Raw genomic sequence first — 21,497 nt, 5'->3', positions numbered from 1 at the left:
CGGGGGGGAACAACAGGAGAAGAACCAAAATAGGTAGACAAGCTCACAGAAGAGAAGATAGAAGGAGAGGAGCGTGTCAGGAGAGGAGCGATAATGAGGGGAGGAGGGACTGAAGGAGAAGTATGAGGTGAAGAGAGCAGAGAGCAGGTGGGAGATGGCAAAGATGTGACAGGACGTGGGAGGAAGTGAGGGTCGAGAGGAAGCCTGATGTTCTATCTACCGAGTCCCAGATTACCCATAAGCCTTTCAGGTGTTTGAGTTTGGCAAATTTAAAGAAACTTTTGTATAATTTAAAGAAACTTGCATAGAGTGTGCAGAACCTTACTATTTGTTCATAATGTTGTGAAAAACTTGAATTTCAGGTGTACAATCTGAATATTCTAATGGTAAATGGCTGCATTTATATAGCGCTTTTATCCAAAGCGCTTTACAATTTGTTCCTCACATTTTACCCATTCACTCACACATTCACACACCGATGGCAGAGGCAACCATGCAAGGTGCCAACCTGCTCATCGGGAGCAGTTAGGGGTTCTGTATCGTATAGCTCTCGCTCGGCGTCACTCTCTGCACTGTCCTCGCACACGTGCACGCGCACTGAATAAAGCCCACAATGTACCTTTAATCCCAATATTTGTCTGACCACACCCCTATCAGCTTACCCATATAAGCAGGGGTGGGGCCACCCACTCGCCTCCTTCTCGCTTTCACCACAAGGAAGTGCCTCGGTAGATCCCCACTTGAAGTGATGTGATGGTAGGAGAAGAGTTGGAAAACAAGGATACGTTGACATCATATCTTTATTTTCTCTCTCACTATTTGAGAAAATACGGCGATATTGTCTTCGTACTGGAGTGTCTGGAAGATGATGATCATTCTAAAAATCCTCCACCGGTTTTCGTATTGGGAGTTCGCGCCGCTACATGCCTTTCCAACTGCAGTCCTTGCTGTGTGCTGGTTGCGGTAAAGACACAGCTGGGCTGTAGGACGCGCCGCTGTTGTGAGAAGCGGTGGGTTCCAGGTTTGGTGAGTTATGTTTTGCTGGCAAGCTCCACTTGTCTGTTAGTGCTATGGGGGCTAGTTGACAATGTTTATGAAAACCGGCCCCAGACTAGGGTCCTTTGTTCAGCCTCCTAGGCGACAGAAGACCTTGGTCTGAAGCCCATTATAGTTTAACTAGTGGGCCACGACCATTAACACTGGTGATCCCTGTGTTTTCTGGACGAGTGGATGTCTCTCTGTCACCGTGTTAGGCCCCATCTTTCATATCCAAATGAGAGTATTCCCTCACGAGGAGATATGGGCATAGATGTTCATTAGCGGAAGATCTGTGTTCAAAGTCAGCTACACAGGCCAGTTGGGTATTGTGCTGGCTCCGTCGGGTGTTGGTAAAATCACCGTTGTAAAACTGTGTTGACATCTTGTTTCTCTTTTCTCTTAAAAAGTGAGGAGGGTTTCAGAACGGCGGCCTGTCTGGGTGAGTGTTATATCATTGTGTACAAGTTCAGGTGATAGCTGCTTAGCTTACGTGCTAGTGGTGGCCTACTGTTAGCCAGTCAGCTGTTAGCTGCGGCGCTAGCCTGCTGTGATCACTAGGTGGCCTACCTGGCTAGGCTAGGAAACGTTAGCTTGCTGCTGTCGCTGCTTAGCTTACGTGCTAGTGGTGGCCTACTGTTAGCCAGTCAGCTGTTAGCTGCAGCGCTAGCCTGCTGTGATCACTAGGTGGCCTACCTGGCTAGGCTAGGAAACGTTAGCTTGCTGCTATCGGCCGAGGCCCAGCGCGGGGTGGCTCCGGCCCCTCGCGCGCCGCCGCGGTTCCCAACTCCCCTCTCCCTCACGGGGAGAGGCGGGGGGGATTCGAAGCTTCCCTCTGGTCGCGTGCGCCGTTCGCTCTGCGTCTCGCGGGCAGGGGCGGTAGCGACCGACGGTTGGAGCGGCCGTTAGCTTAATGCTACTCTGTTGAACGTGCTTTGATTATAACATGTTTTAAACACTCTTGACTACGACGTCATCTTTGACAGAGGATGTTCGTCGACCCTGCCCTGAGCCAGGACGGCAAGGACTGCGTCAACAAAGGGGACCGTAGCGACGGGTTGGAGCAGCGACGCTGGCCGGGTCGGCAACACAGAACGGCTGTGTTTACTACGGTGCCTTGAGACTGCACTTCGTTGATCTACGCTCCGGGTAGGCAAGGTTTGGCCAGACCTTGTACACTTCTTCTGGCTTTCCCTTCTAAATGTTATGTAAATAACGATGTTTTCCAAAACGAGTGTTGCTGCACTACATTTAGGATACGACGCGAGTTATGTGTGAATTGTCTTGTCACTGGTATTTAGCTTCTCCATGCAAATCGGGTTGTTGTTACAGATGTGAAAATGATCTGGTTTGTTGTGTTGAGAAACATCATGTGTGTTTATATGTACCGTGTACTCACAACTAAGGGGGTTAACTAACCTATAAAGCTATGCTTAGTGACAAATGAGTAAAGAATGATTCTTTTCTCAGCCTGTAATGACAATGAACAGTGTGTTCACATATTAACAGGTTTTCCTGTTTTAACTGGCCGTATTAAGGGTAAAGTAGGAGGATTGTGTTTCCCCCCGGTTCCCTGGGGACTTCTTCATCCTCCTTTCAGACATGTTGTTGCACTACATTGTGTCACTGTGTGGTAGGGATACGATGTAACCCTTAGCTTGATTGCTGAGGTTGTGCTAAAACTGCTGGAGAAACTTTATTTTCCTAAAAGAAAAAATTGTTTGGTCGCTTTCGTGTGTGCTTAGCAAGGCCTGTGGCCGATACTAATCGAGAATTATGTATTCTCTCATTATGAAAAACGGCGTTCCTCTGTAGAGTGTTTTTGCCATTTTTTGTAGGTGATGATGGGTTGTGTGTGTCATGTGACCTACAACTGGGTTGGACTGGCCACAGAAGCACATGTGTAAGTTTGGTACCGGGGCTCTTGGAGAGCCCTCTCTATTCTGTGTTTTTTCCTTAGTAAAAATCAGATAGCAGGTTAGCTCATGCGCTGTGTGAAGCTGTCAGACGTTTCATAGAGCCGACTATGACTGTGTCATACTCTCTTTTTGTCATTACATCGTATCATGGGTGTGGGGTCGTAAAGGGGTGAACTGGTAACCTTTCCTTCCCCTTTTTTCTGTTGGTCAGGGGTAAACCCACCTGTCCTTCAAGGTTCCTGTCACGTTGCGGTTCGGCACGTTACAGGGTGAGGGGGGGGGGGTTTCCTGGTCCCACGGCCTGGAATATTGGGCGTGTGCACCGCAGAAATTCCCCCGCCATAGAGTACGTCACCGTGCACGTCTCTGTTGGTAGGACTTCCGTGTGCTGTTCAGGTCCATGTGATGGATCTGTTTCGGGGGGTGGTCAGGGCTCCTCCTCACCAAGCTCCTATTCGGGCCTTCTGTGAGTTGGGACTCCTCCTTCCATGTGAGGGAGCCTCCTTCAGAGTACAGAGCCTCCTCCTCAGATTGTCAAGGTGAGTGGACCCTCAAGAAGGAGTCCTACTCTATTGTGTATGTATTCGATTCAATTCGATTATTGAGTGTGTATGGGTTCAGTGCCTCCTCCCCGGAGAGCCCTAAAACCAATTTTTTACATGGCTCAAGGTGCAATATATTCTTTTCAATCTGTACAGCTCGCGTGGGAAGTCTCTCTGGGGATTCCCGTCTCCTTCCTATGGGAGGGTGGTGGGATGTAAAAATGTGAACAATTTTTACCCCCGGCTGTGTAGACTGGGATACATACTGTTGGTGCTTCCTGCTTTTCTATTAAAAAGAGTTGGAGTTAGGAAGTGTCACACCCCTCTTGTCGTTCCCCTGGGCGCCTTGGGGATTCAATAACAGGTCTAAATAGCCTGTTCATTGATGTGGGTGTGTCCCGACGCACGTATAGTGCTAGCTCGGGGTGTTCTGTAAACAGGCGACTGACTGGCACGCCTTGGTTGCTTGAGGTTAAAACGGCGTTTTTATAAAGCAACTGGGATGGAGGTTTTTCCTCTTCCGACGACCAAATCCGACGACCTGGTTTGGTTATCGACGGATTCTCGTTCATATCTGGGGGATGATGACGGAATGGATCTGAACATATGTAGAGGGGTCTCACGCCCTGGGGGTGGGCCACCGGGCGCGGTTCGCCCGAACGTCTGGGTGGCGCCTTCTTTTCATGTTTAAGATCAACACGCATATCTGCCCCTTCTCCTGGAGTAGGCATGTCGGCGTGGTTAGGGCACGGGACTGGTTCTGGTCACGCTGGTCCGGATCAGTTGAACCCGTTGTCCGCCGGGGATGCAGATCTGCTGTTCTGGTACCCTGAGGGACTTGGGCTTTTTTCAGGGGGAAAAATGCCAGGTCGGTCCGGGTGTCACAGGGTTAAGCGCTATGGAGACCCTGGTTGGGTAAATTTTTTACTCAGCACTGTCGTAATGGCTTACGGCCATGCCAACCTGTACACGCTCGATCTCGTCAGATCTCGGCCGCTACACAGGTTGGTCCTGGTTAGTACTTGGTTGCGAGACCGCCTGGGAATACCAAGTACGGTGTGCTTGGGGCTGGTTCTCCATTCTTTTTCGCTCCTCTCTCACGCATGGCGAAGAGGGGCCTGTTGGGGTGGTCTTTGACCTCCTCTGGTGACCCTGTGCTTCCCGTATCGCCGGGCCCGGTCCGAAGTCATGTTTCGTCGACCCGTAGGCCTGGGTTAACCCTTTTTTGAAAACTGAAACACTTGTACTGCGGTATAGCCGGTGTATACCCGCAGGTGTGTTTTGGAGTTTTTTCTTGAGGGGTTATAGGAACAACCACCGCATTGGGTAACACCAAGGTGGTTGATTCCCTGGTGTGTTGGAGCAGTGTCAACTCCCGGGTTACCCGGTTGAGGGTGCCCCTGCATGTTCATGACGTCTGCCAATCGTGTCAGCCTTCTCTGCCTCAACCCCTCTGGGTGGGGGTTTTTAAATGGAGGCTTGGTCATGCAACAACGCCAGCATACGCCCCTTCCGCCGGGGCGGCTGTGTTCAGCTGTCCCCTCTGGCGCCTGTCTCGTCCGCAGTCTCCAGGCTAGGGTTAACAGCCTGTTGCCTGGTTTTTCCCCGGTGCGCTGCCTGCTTCCGTTGGTTAACCTTTTTTGTGTGCTTACGGCCATGCTGACTGCCTGTTCTGCAGGGTCAGTGTGCCAGGCGGTGTACTATTGGGGGGACAGGGCCCGCTCGGCTGAGGGGCCTTTGTCCGAATACGCTGGCGATGTGGGGGGCGGGGTCACTAAGTGCCCACCTGGTGGGGTCTTGATGCTGGCATCATGGACTTCTCCGGGCCCCCGTTCCAGGGGGTCCAGTCCCTTTGGTGGGTCTGGGTCTTCCTTCACGCTCCGCTGCTACGGCCTTGCCACAGGGTTGGGTTTGCCCTTGACCCCGTGATTCTGGGGGCAGTAACGAGGTTGTTCCCTCCGTTCGTTCCCGGGTGGCATGCGGGTTGTGCGTGTGTGTAGTCGTGGGGTCAAGCCACGGTCTGCTCACCCTGTGCGTTGAGTTGCTTGAGTGCCTCTTCGCACGGTCGGGTCCGTCGCCCTCCCGTGAAGCCCCCAATAGGGGGGGTGCCCTCCATTAGGGGGTGTCGGGGGGGCTCGGCCCTCCCTGTTCTGATGGTTGTGGGGGGCTTTCAGCGGGGTGCATTTGTCGGCCGATGGCTCTCGCTCGGCCTCCCTTGTGCAGAGAGTGACGCAGAGCGAGAGCTATACGATACAGAACGTTAGGTTATGACTATAACCAAGTTCTGTTAGTATAGCGACGCTCGGCGTCCGACGCCGCTGCAGCCCTTGATCTCGCCTTGTGGTGAAAGCTTGGGAAGGAGGCGAGTGGGTGGCCCCACCCCTGCTTATATGGGTAAGCTGATAGGGGTGTGGTCAGACAAATATTGGGATTAAAGGTACATTGTGGTCTTTATTCAGTGCGCGTGCACGTGTGCGAGGACAGTGCAGAGAGTGACGCCGAGCGTCGCTATACTAACAGAACTTGGTTATAGTCATAACCTAACATTAAGTGTCTTGCTCAAGGACACTTCGACACGCTGCCTGGGAGGAGCGGGATTCAAATCGGGAACCTCCGGATTACCAGACGACTGCTCTACCTCCTGAGCCACTGTCGCCACCTAATGATGATGTACAGTAACAATGAATACCAGTCACGGAAAGGTACGGAGTTCTGGAAGACACAATACCGAGACACACAGAAGAATTACACCTGAAAGGGTTAACGTATCTCTGCACAAACTAGCTACGTGTTGTTGTGGGATGATGCGACAGTACTTCGCGGCAGGAAAGAGGCCACTGTTCCGTCTTCAGTGGGACGTGTACTGGGGACGAATAAAATAAACCAGCTTGTGTCCTCATTAACGCAAGACTTGTTTCTCACAATTGTTTCTGCCAATTTCATCACAACTCATTTGGCTTCTCAGATCCTCCGTCTCACTCGGCGTGCCTTGTTGTGATTCCTAAATGTTTCTGACACGCACCCACCCACGCAAGCCTTCAGAAACATTTAGGAATCACAAAGGCATGGCGTTTCCTCTCCCTCCCCGGTGCTTCTCTGCATGCAGAGAGGAGAACAACACTGTTCAGCCCCATCAGCACATTAATGGGTTTCAATGTGAAGGTGTGGAGGCCCTGGAGGCATCAGGCAGAAATATCAAGAGGACAAGGAAGACGATATACCGGTCTCTTTTCCGACCCAGTAGAGCTCCGTCGTGCTTCTCTCTCTCTGTGGCCAATTTCACCCATCAACACGGTCATCCGAGATCATCAAGTTAATGAACATATCGCCATTTTTAATCATCTTCTTCTGGTTTTCTCGGGAGACCTGCCGTTTTCTATGTTGCATAGAAATTACTAGCAGAGCCAGAGGGAGGGCTGTGGAGCTCTTATCTTGTGGTCACCCGTGTATTTCGCTATATGTCATATTATCTTGTGTTCTTTCTCAAACTCCTCTGTTGTTAAACTTTTAAGAGTGCTGATCAAGGGGAACCGGGCCGGTTCCATTTCAACCATCTCATTATGAACTGAGAGGTCAAATGGATCATTACTCCTCCTACTCTGCGAACACCTGACGAATTACTGGGAAGTTTCGCTTGTCGCATGAGCAAACAAAGTGCTGGAGTGAGTGAGTGATTCGCTTTAATGATTTGCAAACATTCTGTAGGCCCCCCCAATCCCAAACACACGTGTGGAACAAGAACATAATGGTTGTTGTCGCTGTTTTTCTTACACAGATTGACAAAGCCCTCAGTACAAGGAGTGATAGCAGTGACAGCTTGTCCTGAGCTTTGAATATAGAGTACCGTATTATGAAGCCACACATCTTTTATTTCAGTGTTAGCATTGTATTTAATGGAATACATTCTTCTACGCACTATGATCCATTATTCTTCATGTTGATACAAATCCCAGGTTAGGGCTCAACGTCTAATTTGGACTGACTCACTGACATCTCAGCATGTTAGTCATCATAACATACCTCATACTGTACACCCTCGTATCTGCTGTTGCTCACTGGACTCAAATCAGGCCAAAGCGTAAAAGAGGGACACAAGCCACTCCTTTGTCATTGTTACGTGTGGGGGATGTTTGTGCCCTGATCAGGTGTTCCTAGTGTGATGTGTTATGTCTAGCTGTAGTTCCCTGACCTGGTCTTGTAGTCCTTGTCGTTTCCCTCCCAGGTGTACCCATTTGTAATCAACCCAGGTGTGTCTCGTCTCGTCATTCCCTCATGTATAAATGTTCTGTCTTCCCCTGTGTCTGATGCTGATCCTGTTTGTACAGCTTTGTGTTTTGTTTGTCATTATTTTATGTTACCCTTTGATCACAAAAACCATGGTAAATATTAATTAAATATCTTTTGTTGGTTACTTTGGCTACCGTCTCCTTATTATGTTACATTGACCAGACAACGAGCATTCCTTCAGTCAATGGTAACGTAATAGTCATAGATGATGAGGTTGACCGATTGAAACCCACGTCCTCAATAGTCTGAGACGGACATCTTACCTGTGATCCTCCACAGATGGGGCAGCCTGAGAGCAGCGGTGACCTGGGGGTGCACCTCCCCACACTGTCCATAGGGGGCGCTGTTTCACTGCGCTGCATGGTGGCCTGTCGCTGAGTCAATATCCGCTGGAGAGAGGGTTCTGTGGGGCTGTCGCTCAGTCCTAGTACCGGGCCGCCACCCCGAATGCTCCTCCTGTCCATGCCCAGTTCGGAAGGCCCTTCCTGGGCTGGGTTGTCCCTCAAGGTCAGGCTCTGGAGCAGGCTCCTCGGGATGTCATATCTCAGTCTGAGCAGGCTGGGGGCCTGGTATTCCTCACCGTGCCTATGGGAGGTGGTAGAGGCCCTGGAGCCAGGTCTAGAGGAACAGAAGCTGGAGGTGGGGGTAACAGACCTTTGCTCTAGGATAACAACACACAGAGGGGGAGAGGTGAGGGGAGGCGGAGGAGGGGGAGCAGCAGGGGGGAGACTGAGCAGGGAGCCAAACTCCTCCCCTCCGCCCTGACTCGATGTACAGGAAGAAACACTCCCAGAGTAAGACGATTGGCTCCCCGTTGCTATACCAATCCCACTGTCCAATGAGCTCTGCCGCCCACTATCATGGAGTCCACGAGGGCAGAGCTGTTTGGAGGACGTGTGTATCACAGAGCCTCCCATCACGGCGGCATAAAGGCGATCGTCCGGATTGGTCAAGCACTTTGGCGTGGAAGGACTTAATAGTGTTTCAGTGGAGGGGTGTGGTCTAGTTGCTGGCTCCGCCCATAGAGGAAGTCTGCTGCCGTAGCTTGCATCCGATTGGCTGGAGGAGGAGCTGGAGAGGCTGCGGTCGTCTCCAGCAACAGAGGTGCTGCAGCTGTATGTGGAGGCTGGGGGTGAAGAAGCGAAGTTAGTTATTGTAGAATTCATGAACCAGTTTAAAGGAGGGCAACACATCAAAACAAGATGCATCTCATTCAGTAGGTGAAACGTCAGTTAGAGATTTAGTCTGCTCTAATAAGTCTGGATTTTAGGATTCACAGAGTCAAAATTCTAAATGACATCAATCCTAGGGCGATATTTTTGAAAAATGTAAGCAGTTTTTTCAAACAGGGTAGAAGGCTGGGAGCCAAGAAAGCACCATCCTCCAACTGTTTCCAGTTTTAAAAGACATCACTCTCGGATTGATAATGTAACTTTGACAGTGAATCCTGAAATCCAGACTTTGGAAAGCAGAAATATCTATACAGCGTTGTTATGTGCAATCCATAGTACTGGCACATAAGGCTCTGCTAAATTAGATGTATGTTGTTCCACAATATGGCTTTCTATTAACACTTTGAGTGCCGCACGTATCGCTTATCTTTACCACTAGAATGCCAGCTTTATAGTCGTTTCCGCGGTCGTTTCACTATGTTTGCGAAGCTGTGTGTGTGTTTTGTATTATAGCTGTGGAGACATGGTGTGGCTCATTTTGACAAACATTACTTGTAGTGCAAGATGGGAATAATAGTTTGTTTCCACACGCTGTAGTTTGTAGTTTATTACACGCTAAACATTGCGCATTGCCAAGATAATCCAGTCTTTCATAGATTGCGAGATAAAACGTGTTATGTGTAGGGCTGTCAGTTTATCGCATTAATTAGATTAATTAATTACACAGCTAATTATCACGTTATGAAAATGAATGCAAAATTAATAAAAATTTAAAATTACAAAATAAATTACTTTTTTTTTTTTATCTCATTCATTCCATACGAATGTAGAATAAACATTAATTAATTACAAATCCTGTAATTAATTATATAAAAAAATGTAATCGCCTGACAGCACTAGTTATGTGCAATAAGTCCAAACCGTTCTGGCTGATCCCCTGAAACCCCAAATCAAAGGGTATATGACATGTATATATGTACCTTCACAAAATCATCATGGGGGGGGGGGGGGGGGGGGGGGGGGTCGTTTTAACTCAAAACTGTGATTGTGTTTGCCGACCATGTTTTTCGTCCGGTGAAAAACATGTCATCGGTTTGATTGATTGATTGATTGATTGAAAAGTTTATTAACAGATTGCAGAATGGATACAGTACAGTACAGCTCAATACATACAATTGTTAAGAGGATGCAGACCTGAGAAAGACTTTCGTCTTGTTTCCATCAGGGTCCTCCATTTTCAATTCATCATATGACACACACGACATACAGATAGACAGTACTGCTACATCTATACATTTATGACATACCAGATTTGCAAATACAGTACTGTTTGTGATACTAAAAAAAAATCCAGAAAAAGAGTGTATATACATTTGACATAGAAACTGCGCATTGGAGGAGGTTGGGTAGGTGGGGTGGGGCTGTACATCGGAGGTGGGGGGGAGGGGGGTTGGGTAGGGGGAGGGGCACTGTACATTGGAATACTGACATACATTTGACATAGAAACTGTACATTGGAGGAGGTTGGGTAGGTGGGGTGGGGTTGGGTGGGGCTGTACATTGGAGGTGGGGGGGGCACTGTACATTGGAATACTGACAAAGCCATGCTTGGTCTTTATTGTACAACTGGGTTAGGACATTTGTAGGGGCCAGTTTCGAATTGCAGTCTCCTTTGGTACCATGAGGTGCAAGCATAGTCGTAGTACCCTTGAATGAGTGCTCCTGCCAGAGTCTTGAGGGTATACTTGTTTACCAGAGAGGAGATCCGGTACAATAATCGAGTTCGTTGGTTGACTTTTTTTATTACATTGGATGCCATTTTGTCACAGGAAAGATTAGCCTCTAGGATGGAACCCAGGTAGGTAATTTCATCTTTCCTTGTGACAATATTGTCACCCACTGTAACTGAGAAGCCGTCGGTCTTGCTGAGTTTGTTATTTGAACCGAAGAGAATGGACTCTGTTTTGCCCATGTGTAATGATAGTTTGTTGTCGGCGAGCCATATGCAGATTTTGCCTAGTTCCGAGCTGAGGGTTTTTTCAACCTGTAACTTGTTCTAGTCAGAGACCAGCAGGGCTGAGTCGTCCGCAAACAGGAACAAGTTGCAGTCACAAGCTGACGACATGTCATTTGCATAAATTAGGAACAGTAGTGGTCCTAGTAGGCTTCCTTGTGGAACACCATAGTTCACTGTGAGGGGGGGGATAGGGTACCGTTTACCTCCACCATCTGTTCTCTCCCCTCCAGGTAGGATTGTATCAAGCTCACTGATAAACTATCAAAACCAATTGCTTTTAGCTTGTCAATCAGAATGTTGTGATTGACAGTGTCGAAGGCCTTTTGTAGGTCTAGCATGACCATGCCGCAGTATTTGCCCGCGTCCACCTCTTGCTTGATGTGGTCGTTCAAATAGAGAAGGCATGTGTCAGTGGAGTGGGATGTTCTGAAGCCAGATTGGAATTCGTAGATTAGATTTTTTTTCGCAAGGTACTTTTCGACCTGTTCGTAGACTATTTTTTCCATGACTTTCGAGATGGATGTAAGGATAGAAACAGGGCGGTAGTTGCCTGGGTCTAATTTGCTGCCCTTTTTGTGCAGGGGTGTTACTCTCGCTATTTTGAAGTCCTTGGGGACGTGTCCCTGTTTTATGGAGAGGTTTATTATGTGTGTGATGACTGGGGTGATGGCGGCTGCTGAGTCTCTGAGGAATTTGGAGGGGATGTTGTCATGGCCAGTGGCCTTGTTCGGTTGGAGGGCGCTCAGTTTTTTGAGTACCTCATCTGTAGTTACCATTTCCAGTTTGAAATCATCTTTGTGGATGCCTAGGTTCTTGTAGTATGCTACTATGTGTTCTACCCCATACTGCCCTGAGTGGGAGGGTAGTTTGTTTACCAGTGTTGTGGCTATGTTTGTGAAGAAAGTGTTTAAGTAATTGGCTACATCCAGTTTGTCTGTGATGAGCATGTTGTCCGTCTTTATGTTTATGTTTGAGAACCTGATTTTAAGTTTTTTACTGCAGCCTAGTTGATTATTGAGTAATTTCCAAAGTTCACATGGTTTATTTTTGTTTTCCTCGGTTTTGTCATTGATGAAATTTCTTTTTGCAGTTTTTATCATGGAGTTTACGTCATTTCTTAGTCTGTTTCTTTCTAGTTTGAGTTCAGTCACGTGGGCTTGGAGTTCACTGCTCGTGCTTTTGGTAAGCTTTGACTGACTTTTACGAAACTCAGAGCATTTTTTGTCTCTGGCTTTCATAGCGGTCAGTATTTCAGTGTGCATCCACGGCTCAGTGCGAGTTTTTACCCCGGTGGTTCTTAGGGGGGCCATGTTGTTTAGTATTGTTGAGAATTTGGTTTTGAAGCCAAGCCAGGTTTCTTCAACCAGTGTACCATTGAGTTCATCTGACCAGTCCAGGCTCTCCAGTTCAAGGTTAAAGGCCTCGCTAGAGTAGGTTTTGAGGTCTCTAGATGTGACTGTTTTGTGACAGCCAGCCTTTTGCTTTAGCTTTTTGCGGGTACAGAATATCATATAATGATCACTTAACCCGCATGCTATAACCCCTTTATTGGAGATCATGGACTTGTCAGAGGTCAGGATGAGGTCAATGGTAGTCTGAGTTGATTCACATACTCTTGTGGGTTGGTTGATTAGCTGGCTGAGGCCGTGCAGATCACAAAGCCTACTGAAGGCCTTGAAGACGGGTGCTGCTTTACGTAGCATGTCCGTGTTCCAGTCCCCAATAAGGATTTTTTCTACGCCCTCCACCCCAGCTAAACATCCATCAAGTGTGTCATAGAAGCCACTGTGTTCTGGCGGTCTATAGATTGTGCGTATTAGTACTGATTTCGCCCTTTCAAATAAGATTTCAATCCATACAGTTTCAATCTCGTCATGGTTAAGGTCAGTACGGTTGCTGAATTTGGTATCTTTGTGAATATACACACAGACGCCACCTCCATACTGGTTTCTATCCCTCCTGACGATTGAATAGTCCTCGATTTCTATCTCTGGATCCTGAACAGATGAGTCTAGTGATCGTTAGAAAAACACATTTCAGATTCGGTAAAATAGACATAGAATGTACCTTACCTTAGCCAGAAGGTATTCCAAGTGATTGCATCGCCATCGCGATTACCAGTGTATATGTCTATACACGTTTCGATGGTCAAATACGCGTAGGCAACGGAATTTTGAGGCGAGCAATGTGAATTTCTGTTCCAGCAGGAGGAGGGGCCACTAACCAAGGAGAAATTAAAGTGAGGCTGAGTATCAACCCCAAGCCATTGCAGTTCAGACACGGACGATACTGCCACCTAGTGATAGTCGATCAGCATTGCAGTTCTAGTGTGTGGGGATGTGCCAAAATGATGCAGATCGCTCCCGGCAAGTCTGTAGAGCGGGGATCAAAGTAAAAACATCAAACGATCCAAAAACGTAATATCTCGTTTTTGGCACTCAGCGCTTGTCGAGCAAAACCGTAATATCTCGTTTTTGGCACTGAAAGTGTTAAAAAGGGTATGCTAGTGCTACCCATTCTAAGAATGCACATGTTCTTCCTGTTCCCCAGGACAGTTCAGTCAGTATTTGTGAACACAAACCTCTCTCTCCTAGTTAGAAGTCAGAGAGAGAACCCTCAAAATGGCATCCAATGTAATAAAAAAGGTCAACCAACAAACTCAATTCTTGTACCGGATATCCTCTCTGGTAAACAAGAATACCCTGAAGACTCTGGCAGGAGCACTCATTCAAGGGTACTACAACTATGCTTGCACCTCATGGTACCAAAGCACCTCAAAGGCACTAAAAACCAAATTACAAACATCTCAAAACAAAGGTAGTCAGACTACAGTAACTGCTTGACCTGACTCCTAGAACCCACCTCACCCCTGCCCACTTTGCCAACCTAGGATGGCTTAGAGTAGACGACAGAGTACAGCAACTTGCAATGGGCCTGGTCTACAAGATACACTACACGACCAAGGTACCCATGTACATGTCAAAATACTTCCCAAAGGTCAGTGAATACCACAATCACAACACCAGAGGGAGCTCCACAAATCATGTAAAACCCAGATTCGGCTCAAACAAGGGACTAAACGCGTTTCGCAATTATGCCACATCAATGTGGATCGCCCTACCCAAAGCTGTAAAGGAATGTGAATCACTACCCACTTTCAAAAACACTCTCAAAGAACACCTACGGGAGACTGCAATTCGAAACTGGCCCCTACAAATGTCCTAACCCAGTTGTACAGTAAAGACCAAGTATGGCCTTGTCAGTATTCCAATGTACAGTGCCCCCCCCCGTACCCAACCCCCCCCCCCACCTCCAATGTACAGCCCTACCCAACCCCACCTACCCAACCTCCTCCAATGTACAGTTTCTATGTCAAATGTATGTCAGTATTCCAATGTACAGTGTACAGTGTGTGTCCCCCCACCTCCAATGTACAGCCCCACCCAACCCCACCCCACCTACCCAACCTCCTCCAATGTACAGTTTCTATGTCAAATGTATATACACTCTTTTTCTGGATTTTTTTAGTATCACAAACAGTACAGATTTTTGCAAATCTGGTATGTCATAAATGTATAGATGTAGCAGTACTATCTATCTGTATGTCATGTGTGTCATATGATGAATTGAAAATGGGGGACCCTGATGTAAACAAGACGAAAGTCTTTCTCTGGTCTGCATCCCCTTAACAATTGTATGTATTGAGCTGTACTGTACTGTACCCATTCTGCAATCTGTTAATAAACTTTTCAATCAATCAATCAATCTCAAATCGGTGATGTCACTGAGGGCGTTTTCACACCGGCAGGGCTCCGGTTCAAGCTCCGGCTCCGTTCTGGGGCCTCTGAACCTTGGTGCTTTCTGGCGAACCAGCCCGTGTTTACACCTATTTAAGCAGAACCAACATTCCACCGCCCTCTGTCATCAACAGGGGGCGTTACTCAGAAGGAAGTAAACAACCATATGAACACAACAGTGGCAAAATGTGCCATATGCAAAACAGCTTCAAAGGTTCGGCATTGCATCTGCACCATAGGATCCACAGGCAGCTGCATCCACAGGCAGCTGGCGGCACGGTGGTGTAGTGGTTAAACACTGTCGCCTCACAGCAAGAAGGTCCAGGGTTCGATTCCTGCTTGGGGACCAGGTTTCCATGATGCCAGTTACCCAGGTGGGGTATCTCCCAGGCCTTTCTGTGTGGAGTTTGCATGTTCTCCCCGTGCTCGCAAGGGTCCCCCCCCCCCATAAGATAAACCCAATGGAAAAACATGCACAACAACAAGATCGCTAACGCTGTGGTGTCCTTGACGAAGACGGACAGGAGCACTTGGATTGGTCCCCTGGCGCGGCTCACGTTGACGCCTGTCTGCTCCCGGCTGCCCTTGGGGGGGAAGGACGACGGGATGGGTTAATCGCAGAGACGAATCGCATACATGCATCGCATGCATGCCGATTAATGACCTCTGAGCAGGTCCTAAATTATTATTAAATTATTATTAACACTTTCTCTGCCACGCTTATATCCATCAATGTTTGATCACTGCCAGCACTGTAAGTCTATGGAGATGTTTACCTTCTTTGCAGGGCTATAACTTTTTAAATTGTATTGCTAAATTGACATTACTATGGCCCATTCAACATCGATTATCTATCGTTCAGGATGTAGGAACGTTTTACTTTTTCATTCACACATTCATACGAAAATACCGTCTAGAGTATAAATATGTTTTTATCGTTTTCTGCAGTATTTCCTAGAACGTGAGATATAGGCATAAATGCATATATTAGATTATCAAATGCCGTTTGATACCGATCCACGCTATATTAAAAATTTCAACTGTACATGGTCCTAAACGTTATGACTGATCATGCGCGGGTGAACGGAGGGGAGGGGGGTCGTTTATAATTCCGTGATCGTCGTTAAATGATTTATGTAGTATGGGTGATATATAGATCAGAGCAGTTTGCATCGATAATAATAAACAAAAACGCTGAAACTCACGGCAGCCTACTCTTACCATTGGGTGATGATACTGGAGCAAACAGATCCCAGTTATGTGATTTGATATGTGGTTTGTATAATACTAATACACGCCCAAATCATGTCGATTATTGAGTTATGGCAACGATCCATATCCACGGTGTGTGTCTTGAGTCCTGCGACGATATACAAGTGGCCGGACGGATTTGGGAGTCGCACCGAGCTCCAACGGGCATATCCGGTTTGGCAACTCGCCGATCATCCACCAGGTGTCAGTATTGAAGCGTTGCAGAGTTGTGCTGAGTCCCACAGCATCAGCCAAGGCTCCGTGAGTGAAATATGAAATATGATCAGAATAACGTCGTACGCCGTGATCTGGCAGAATTCGCATTAACTTTAAACCCGTTGTATGACGTTATTGGCGGAGAAAGGGGTAACCACTTGAGCTAAAGGGTCCAACATTGACTGTGACCGACTAATCCATAGTTTACTCTAGTTTGTCAAGAGCCAATTGCACAGTCGTTCAGTATTGGCATTAATAAATGAGATGTCATGCTAATATGTCATGTTCTACAGTAGGACTTACTACTATGATACCCAATAAAACAAGTCATTAGAATAATAGAAGCCTACTTTGCTGGAACGATTAATTTAGCACGTGTGTACTCACGCACTGAGGCTGCTCCTCACTAAGCCTTTCTCCACACATATTTATTTCTGGAGCATTTATTTATCCATTCTGGTTGGATGGTGTATTGTACTTGTGCTGTATAATAACAATACATTAATCTAATCTAATGTTGAGATCAGTCGCAAATCGCTTCCTGTTGAATGGATCGATTGAGTGCAAAGCCGAACCTCTGCTGTTCGCTGTTTTCGCTGCCTAGAATATCACACGCCAACTGTGATGTCACGGTTCGCAAGGAAAAAACTAAAATAATTTGGTTCCAGCTGAGCACAGACTTTTCAAGTTCCGAACCAATTATTTCCGGTTTGAACGCGCCTGCCGGTTCAAGATTAGGTTCGGGAACCGGCACGGAGCCCTGTCGGTGTGAAAGGGCTATGGGATGTAAAATCTGGAGCTGCTTCATAGACAAATTAATGAGGCTCTGATTTTATTAGGCCAAGATTTTTTAGCATTGCTATACGGTCAGAACCAGAATTTAAATATAATTTGGGTGTAAGAGCTCACATAAATATTGTATGGCTTCATGAACTCAGACCCCCATTCATTGTCTCTATGGAGCAGCTCCAGATTTGACCTCTCAATTTCTAGCTTTTCGAGAACAGTGGTGTGTGTTCACAAACACTGACCGCGGAGTGCTGGAGGCCAAGTAAGAACATAATGTGAACATGAAAAAGGAATGGGGACATGTTTTCATTCCCTTTTCAATCTCTAGTTGATTGACTGAGCTCTGGAATCTGTTTTTTAAGGAGGGGGAGAAAACACTAACGCCCTGATTCAGCAGAAACAGTGAAGCGGGAGAAAGCAGGTCATCATCACTGCAGAGTGTACTACACAGACTAATGGAGGAGGATGCACTGGGTACCTGTGCTGCTCAGCCGGCTGCTACAGTGAGACAGCACACTGAGTCTCCGCTCCAGCTCCGACGCCTCCAGGCTGATCCTATCCTCTGAGAAGGCTGGGTTAGCACTGAGATCTGCACACGTACATACACACACATTTATATACGTGCACACACACATACATGAACGTACACGCAAATATATATGTGCATACACACACAAACACACACACAGGGAATAGAGAAGGAATACTTTCAGATCCTGGTTCATCCTGTGGCTCAGCTAGAACAACACCAGTATAATCCTCTCAGATCTGGTAGCATGGAGAATGCAGACTAAACAAAGACGCGCACACACACGCACGCACACACACACACACTGTCACACACACACACACACAATTACTATCAATCTCGGAGTGCAGAATGGAAACTGTTGGAATGATCACATGTTTACTTGAAAATAACTTTAAATAATAACAAGATTGGCTATATCATATCTCATATCTTAGCACTGGTTTCAATCTGAAAGCCCATGTTTTTTTTATTTGATCTTGGCTTATATTAGGCAAGGTAAGCCACATGCATTTACTATATAGCACATTTCATACACAGAAGCAATTCAAAGTGCTTTACATAAAATAGATTTGAGTGAGACAGTGATTTATAGACGAGCAGCAGAAACTATGACTATCAACTACTGTATCAATCCTATGACATTCTGGTAGCTGATGCAGAGACCTGAGAACTGGTATCATGTATTCAGCTTCTTAGTCTTTGTTAGAAACTCCAGCAGCAACATTATTTTTTTTTATCTACTTTTTCTCCTCCTATTTATATATATATATATATATATTATATATATAAGCTGTACAAATTATGTAATAGGATGAAACATATAATAATTACCATAACAAAGGGTTCAATTTATTAATTTTGTATCCACTTTTTCTCCTCCTATTTTCTGTATTTTCCTCCCATCCCAATTGTCGTTATGCCAATTCCCCCCTCCCCTTCCTGGTCGTTGCACGCATTTGCCCCCTACTTGCCGGTCTAGGGAGCCCTGAAGTCTATCACATGCTTCCTCCGATACATAGGAGTCAGCCAGCAGCCTCTTTTCACCCGACAGCGTGGACTCTCATTGGTGAAGTGTAACGCGTGGGAGGGTCACACTACCTTCACCAGTTCCTTCCCTTGCTGTGCAGGCGCCCTGACCGACCTGTAGGAGTCGCTGTTTACAACAACCAGGATACCACCCACCGGCTTCCCACCCGCTGACACTGCCAATTGTGTCAGTATGACGGCCGGCCAAGCCGGAGGCACCGCTGACAGCCGGATTCAATACCAGTGTCTCTGCGGTGGTAGACAGGCGCTTAGTCCGCTGCGCTACCCGGCCGCGAGCAGCAGCAACATTCTGAATGAGCTGGAGCTGTGCTTTTTGGGGGAGAACCAAAAGAAACCTACTGGAGATGAAGCCGTGCGTTTTGTTTTGTTTGGACATGTATCTGCTCATTCCTGCTATTATATTCTAGCTACACTATAGGGCTCAGTGGCTCAGAAGGTAGATTGATTCAGGGGTTCAGATAGGGCCCAGAACTTACATCTACCCGTTTATTCCTGAGAGCTTTTCAATTTGCCAACTTGTGCTCAGTTCAAATTCCCTTTAGGTTTGATCAAATACTATTTTATATTTAATTTGAAGACAAACACAACAGTGTGTGCAGAGCACGAGGGCACGTAAAACCTATGTATTATGCATGCCTATGAAACAACAAACAATACCCTCTATATGCAATTACCTTCTCAAGGACCCTGTATCAACAGACATGTTGATCCTACAGGCACGGATTACAACACCGCTGGGCACACAGATGGTTTTGATACTGCATCTTATCTTTACCCACATGTAGTGGAGCAAACATTACAAAACAAATTCACAAACAGCAGAGCCTCACTTGTCTGAACCCGAGACACAAAAAAAAAAAAACATGCAACTATGTAAAATACGCATGAACAAAATTTCTAGTGATCCAAAATGTATTATCTGTGTATTGTTCTTACTGGAATTGCCTTATTATGTGCAGTTAACAGTAGGGATGCCCCGATTGATCGGCCACCGATCGTTATCGGCCGATAATCAGTATAAATATGCGATCGGTGATCGGTGATAATGCTTTATTTTCGCCGATCGTCAAAACCGATCTGTTCTGTCTCAGACACCGGGTGGTGCGGCGTCTGCTCATCCCTCCAGCCCCTCCCGCACGCATGTAAACACGGGTCTAGTAGTCTAGTGGGACGGGACACGGGAGGACGGCGTCTCCCTGAGCTAACGTTAGCTTAGCTACCGTTACAAAATGACCCAGTCAACTATTCACTTTTAGTTTAATACATGATGAGGCATTGTCTAACCGAACGGTATCTAGCCGGCCAGCTACCGATAGCTCCTGACATCAACAAACGCTCCATCAAGTCTAGTAGAGACGTGCAAGATACCTGTTAGCTGTTAGCTGTTCGCTCACGTTAGCACAAGTTAGTTCACTGTTCAAAACTAAATGTCCCATTGAACTAAATAATTCACTGAGGCGTTGTATTAACGTTATATATCCGGCTAGCAGTAGCTACAGATAGCTCCTGATATCAATGTCTTATAACACTGATTCGATGCGTATTCGAGCTGAGGGTAGGGCTGGGCGATATAACGATAACGATAAATATCGCGATATATATTTTAATAATCGATATCGAATATCGAAATTTAAAAAAAATCAATTTTTTTTTTTTTTTTTACCTGCAACAGGGCAGTTTTAAAACCAGAGACAGTGGACAGACTTGTCTTTCTTGCCTGCAACTTAAAGTAATGGCTTTGCTTGTCCAAATGACAATACTGACCAAATTGAGATTTATTTTTCTCTTGTCCATTTATTTTGTTTGCTTTCTAATTTAAAATACAGTTTGAAACCGTCTGTACACAGTAGGCTATGTGTGCTAGCAGAACTAGACTCCAGTCACGAGTCACGGTGCACACAAACACGGTGGTTTGTCCACCAAAAAAGCGCCAAAAGATAGAAAATAAACTAGCAGAGCCAGAACTGTTCAACTCCCCTGGAGCCATAGCCAGCAGAGAAGCCGGTTTACTTTAGCTTTTAAACCAGCTGCAGCCTGAGAACTGGAGTGTGAGGGGATGTAACACTAAAGATGGCGGCAACGACAAAGAATTGCTGCAAAATAAACATACATCTGTTGTTAAAAAAATTATAATAAAAAAAGTTTAAAAATTTTATTTTTATTCTTTTTTATACTTATAACAATTTCGATAATTATCGATATCGAGAAATATGATAACATTATCATATCGTTATCGCGATATGATTTTTTTCCATATCGCCCAGCCCTAGCTGAGGGCATGTTGAATGTGATATGACCACAGTAACGTTATACCAATAGGGTCCATCTGCAGCGCAGGAGAATCCTTGCCGTAGCTCGAGGCTACTCGAGTATAGGGTCCAGGTGCAGCTCCGGAGAATCCTGTGTGTACTAGAGTACACACAGACAGTGGAGCTTGTTGCGTGGTGGCGATGTCTCACAGATAATACAAGTACAAGTCTAATTATATAATATATATATTTTATAAAAAAAGAAGAAAAAAAAGTATATAAAATTAAATTAAAAAAAATTTAATCAAAAACGATCGGTATCGGATCGGTATCGGCCGATATGGCTCACGACGATCGGTGATCGGTATCGGTGGCAAAAAACGTGATCGGGGCATCCCTAGTTAACAGCATTTAACTTAGTTGTAAATGTGACCAGGCTTGTAAATCCCAGGGCTGCAGGGGGTGTACCAGTGCCCTGGTCCATGGTAATGAGGAGAGGTAAAGAGAGGCAGGGCTGCAGGGGGTGTACCAGTGCCCTGGTCCATGGTAATGAGGAGAGGTAAAGAGAGGCAGGGGTGCAGGGGGTGTACCAGTGCCCTGGTCCGTGGTAATGAGGAGAGGTAAAGAGAGGCAGGGATGCAGGG

The 21,497-nt window shown here is 46.5% G+C and overlaps 1 protein-coding gene across 5 annotated transcripts in view; it reads right to left on the bottom strand.

Moving 5' to 3' along the window:
- dok7b (docking protein 7b) overlaps positions 1-21,497 on the bottom strand; it is an 86,662-nt gene that overhangs the window by 13,736 nt on the left and 51,429 nt on the right. For all 5 annotated transcript variants that reach the window (XM_084318646.1, XM_084318647.1, XM_084318650.1 and 2 more), the window contains 2 exons: positions 17,504-17,614; positions 8,047-8,909 (listed from right to left, as the gene is read on the bottom strand). In XM_084318646.1, coding sequence (XP_084174772.1) covers positions 8,047-8,909; positions 17,504-17,614 — 974 coding nt within the window. The remainder of the gene's footprint in view (positions 1-8,046; positions 8,910-17,503; positions 17,615-21,497) is intronic.

The sequence above is a fragment of the Notolepis coatsorum genome, assembly GCF_963971535.1.
Source record: "Notolepis coatsorum genome assembly, chromosome: 7".
In the NCBI taxonomy this organism is placed as follows: Eukaryota; Metazoa; Chordata; class Actinopteri; order Aulopiformes; family Paralepididae; genus Notolepis; species Notolepis coatsorum.
The sequence above is the reverse complement of the archived record's forward strand: the minus strand, read 5'-3'. Positions and strand labels throughout refer to the sequence as shown.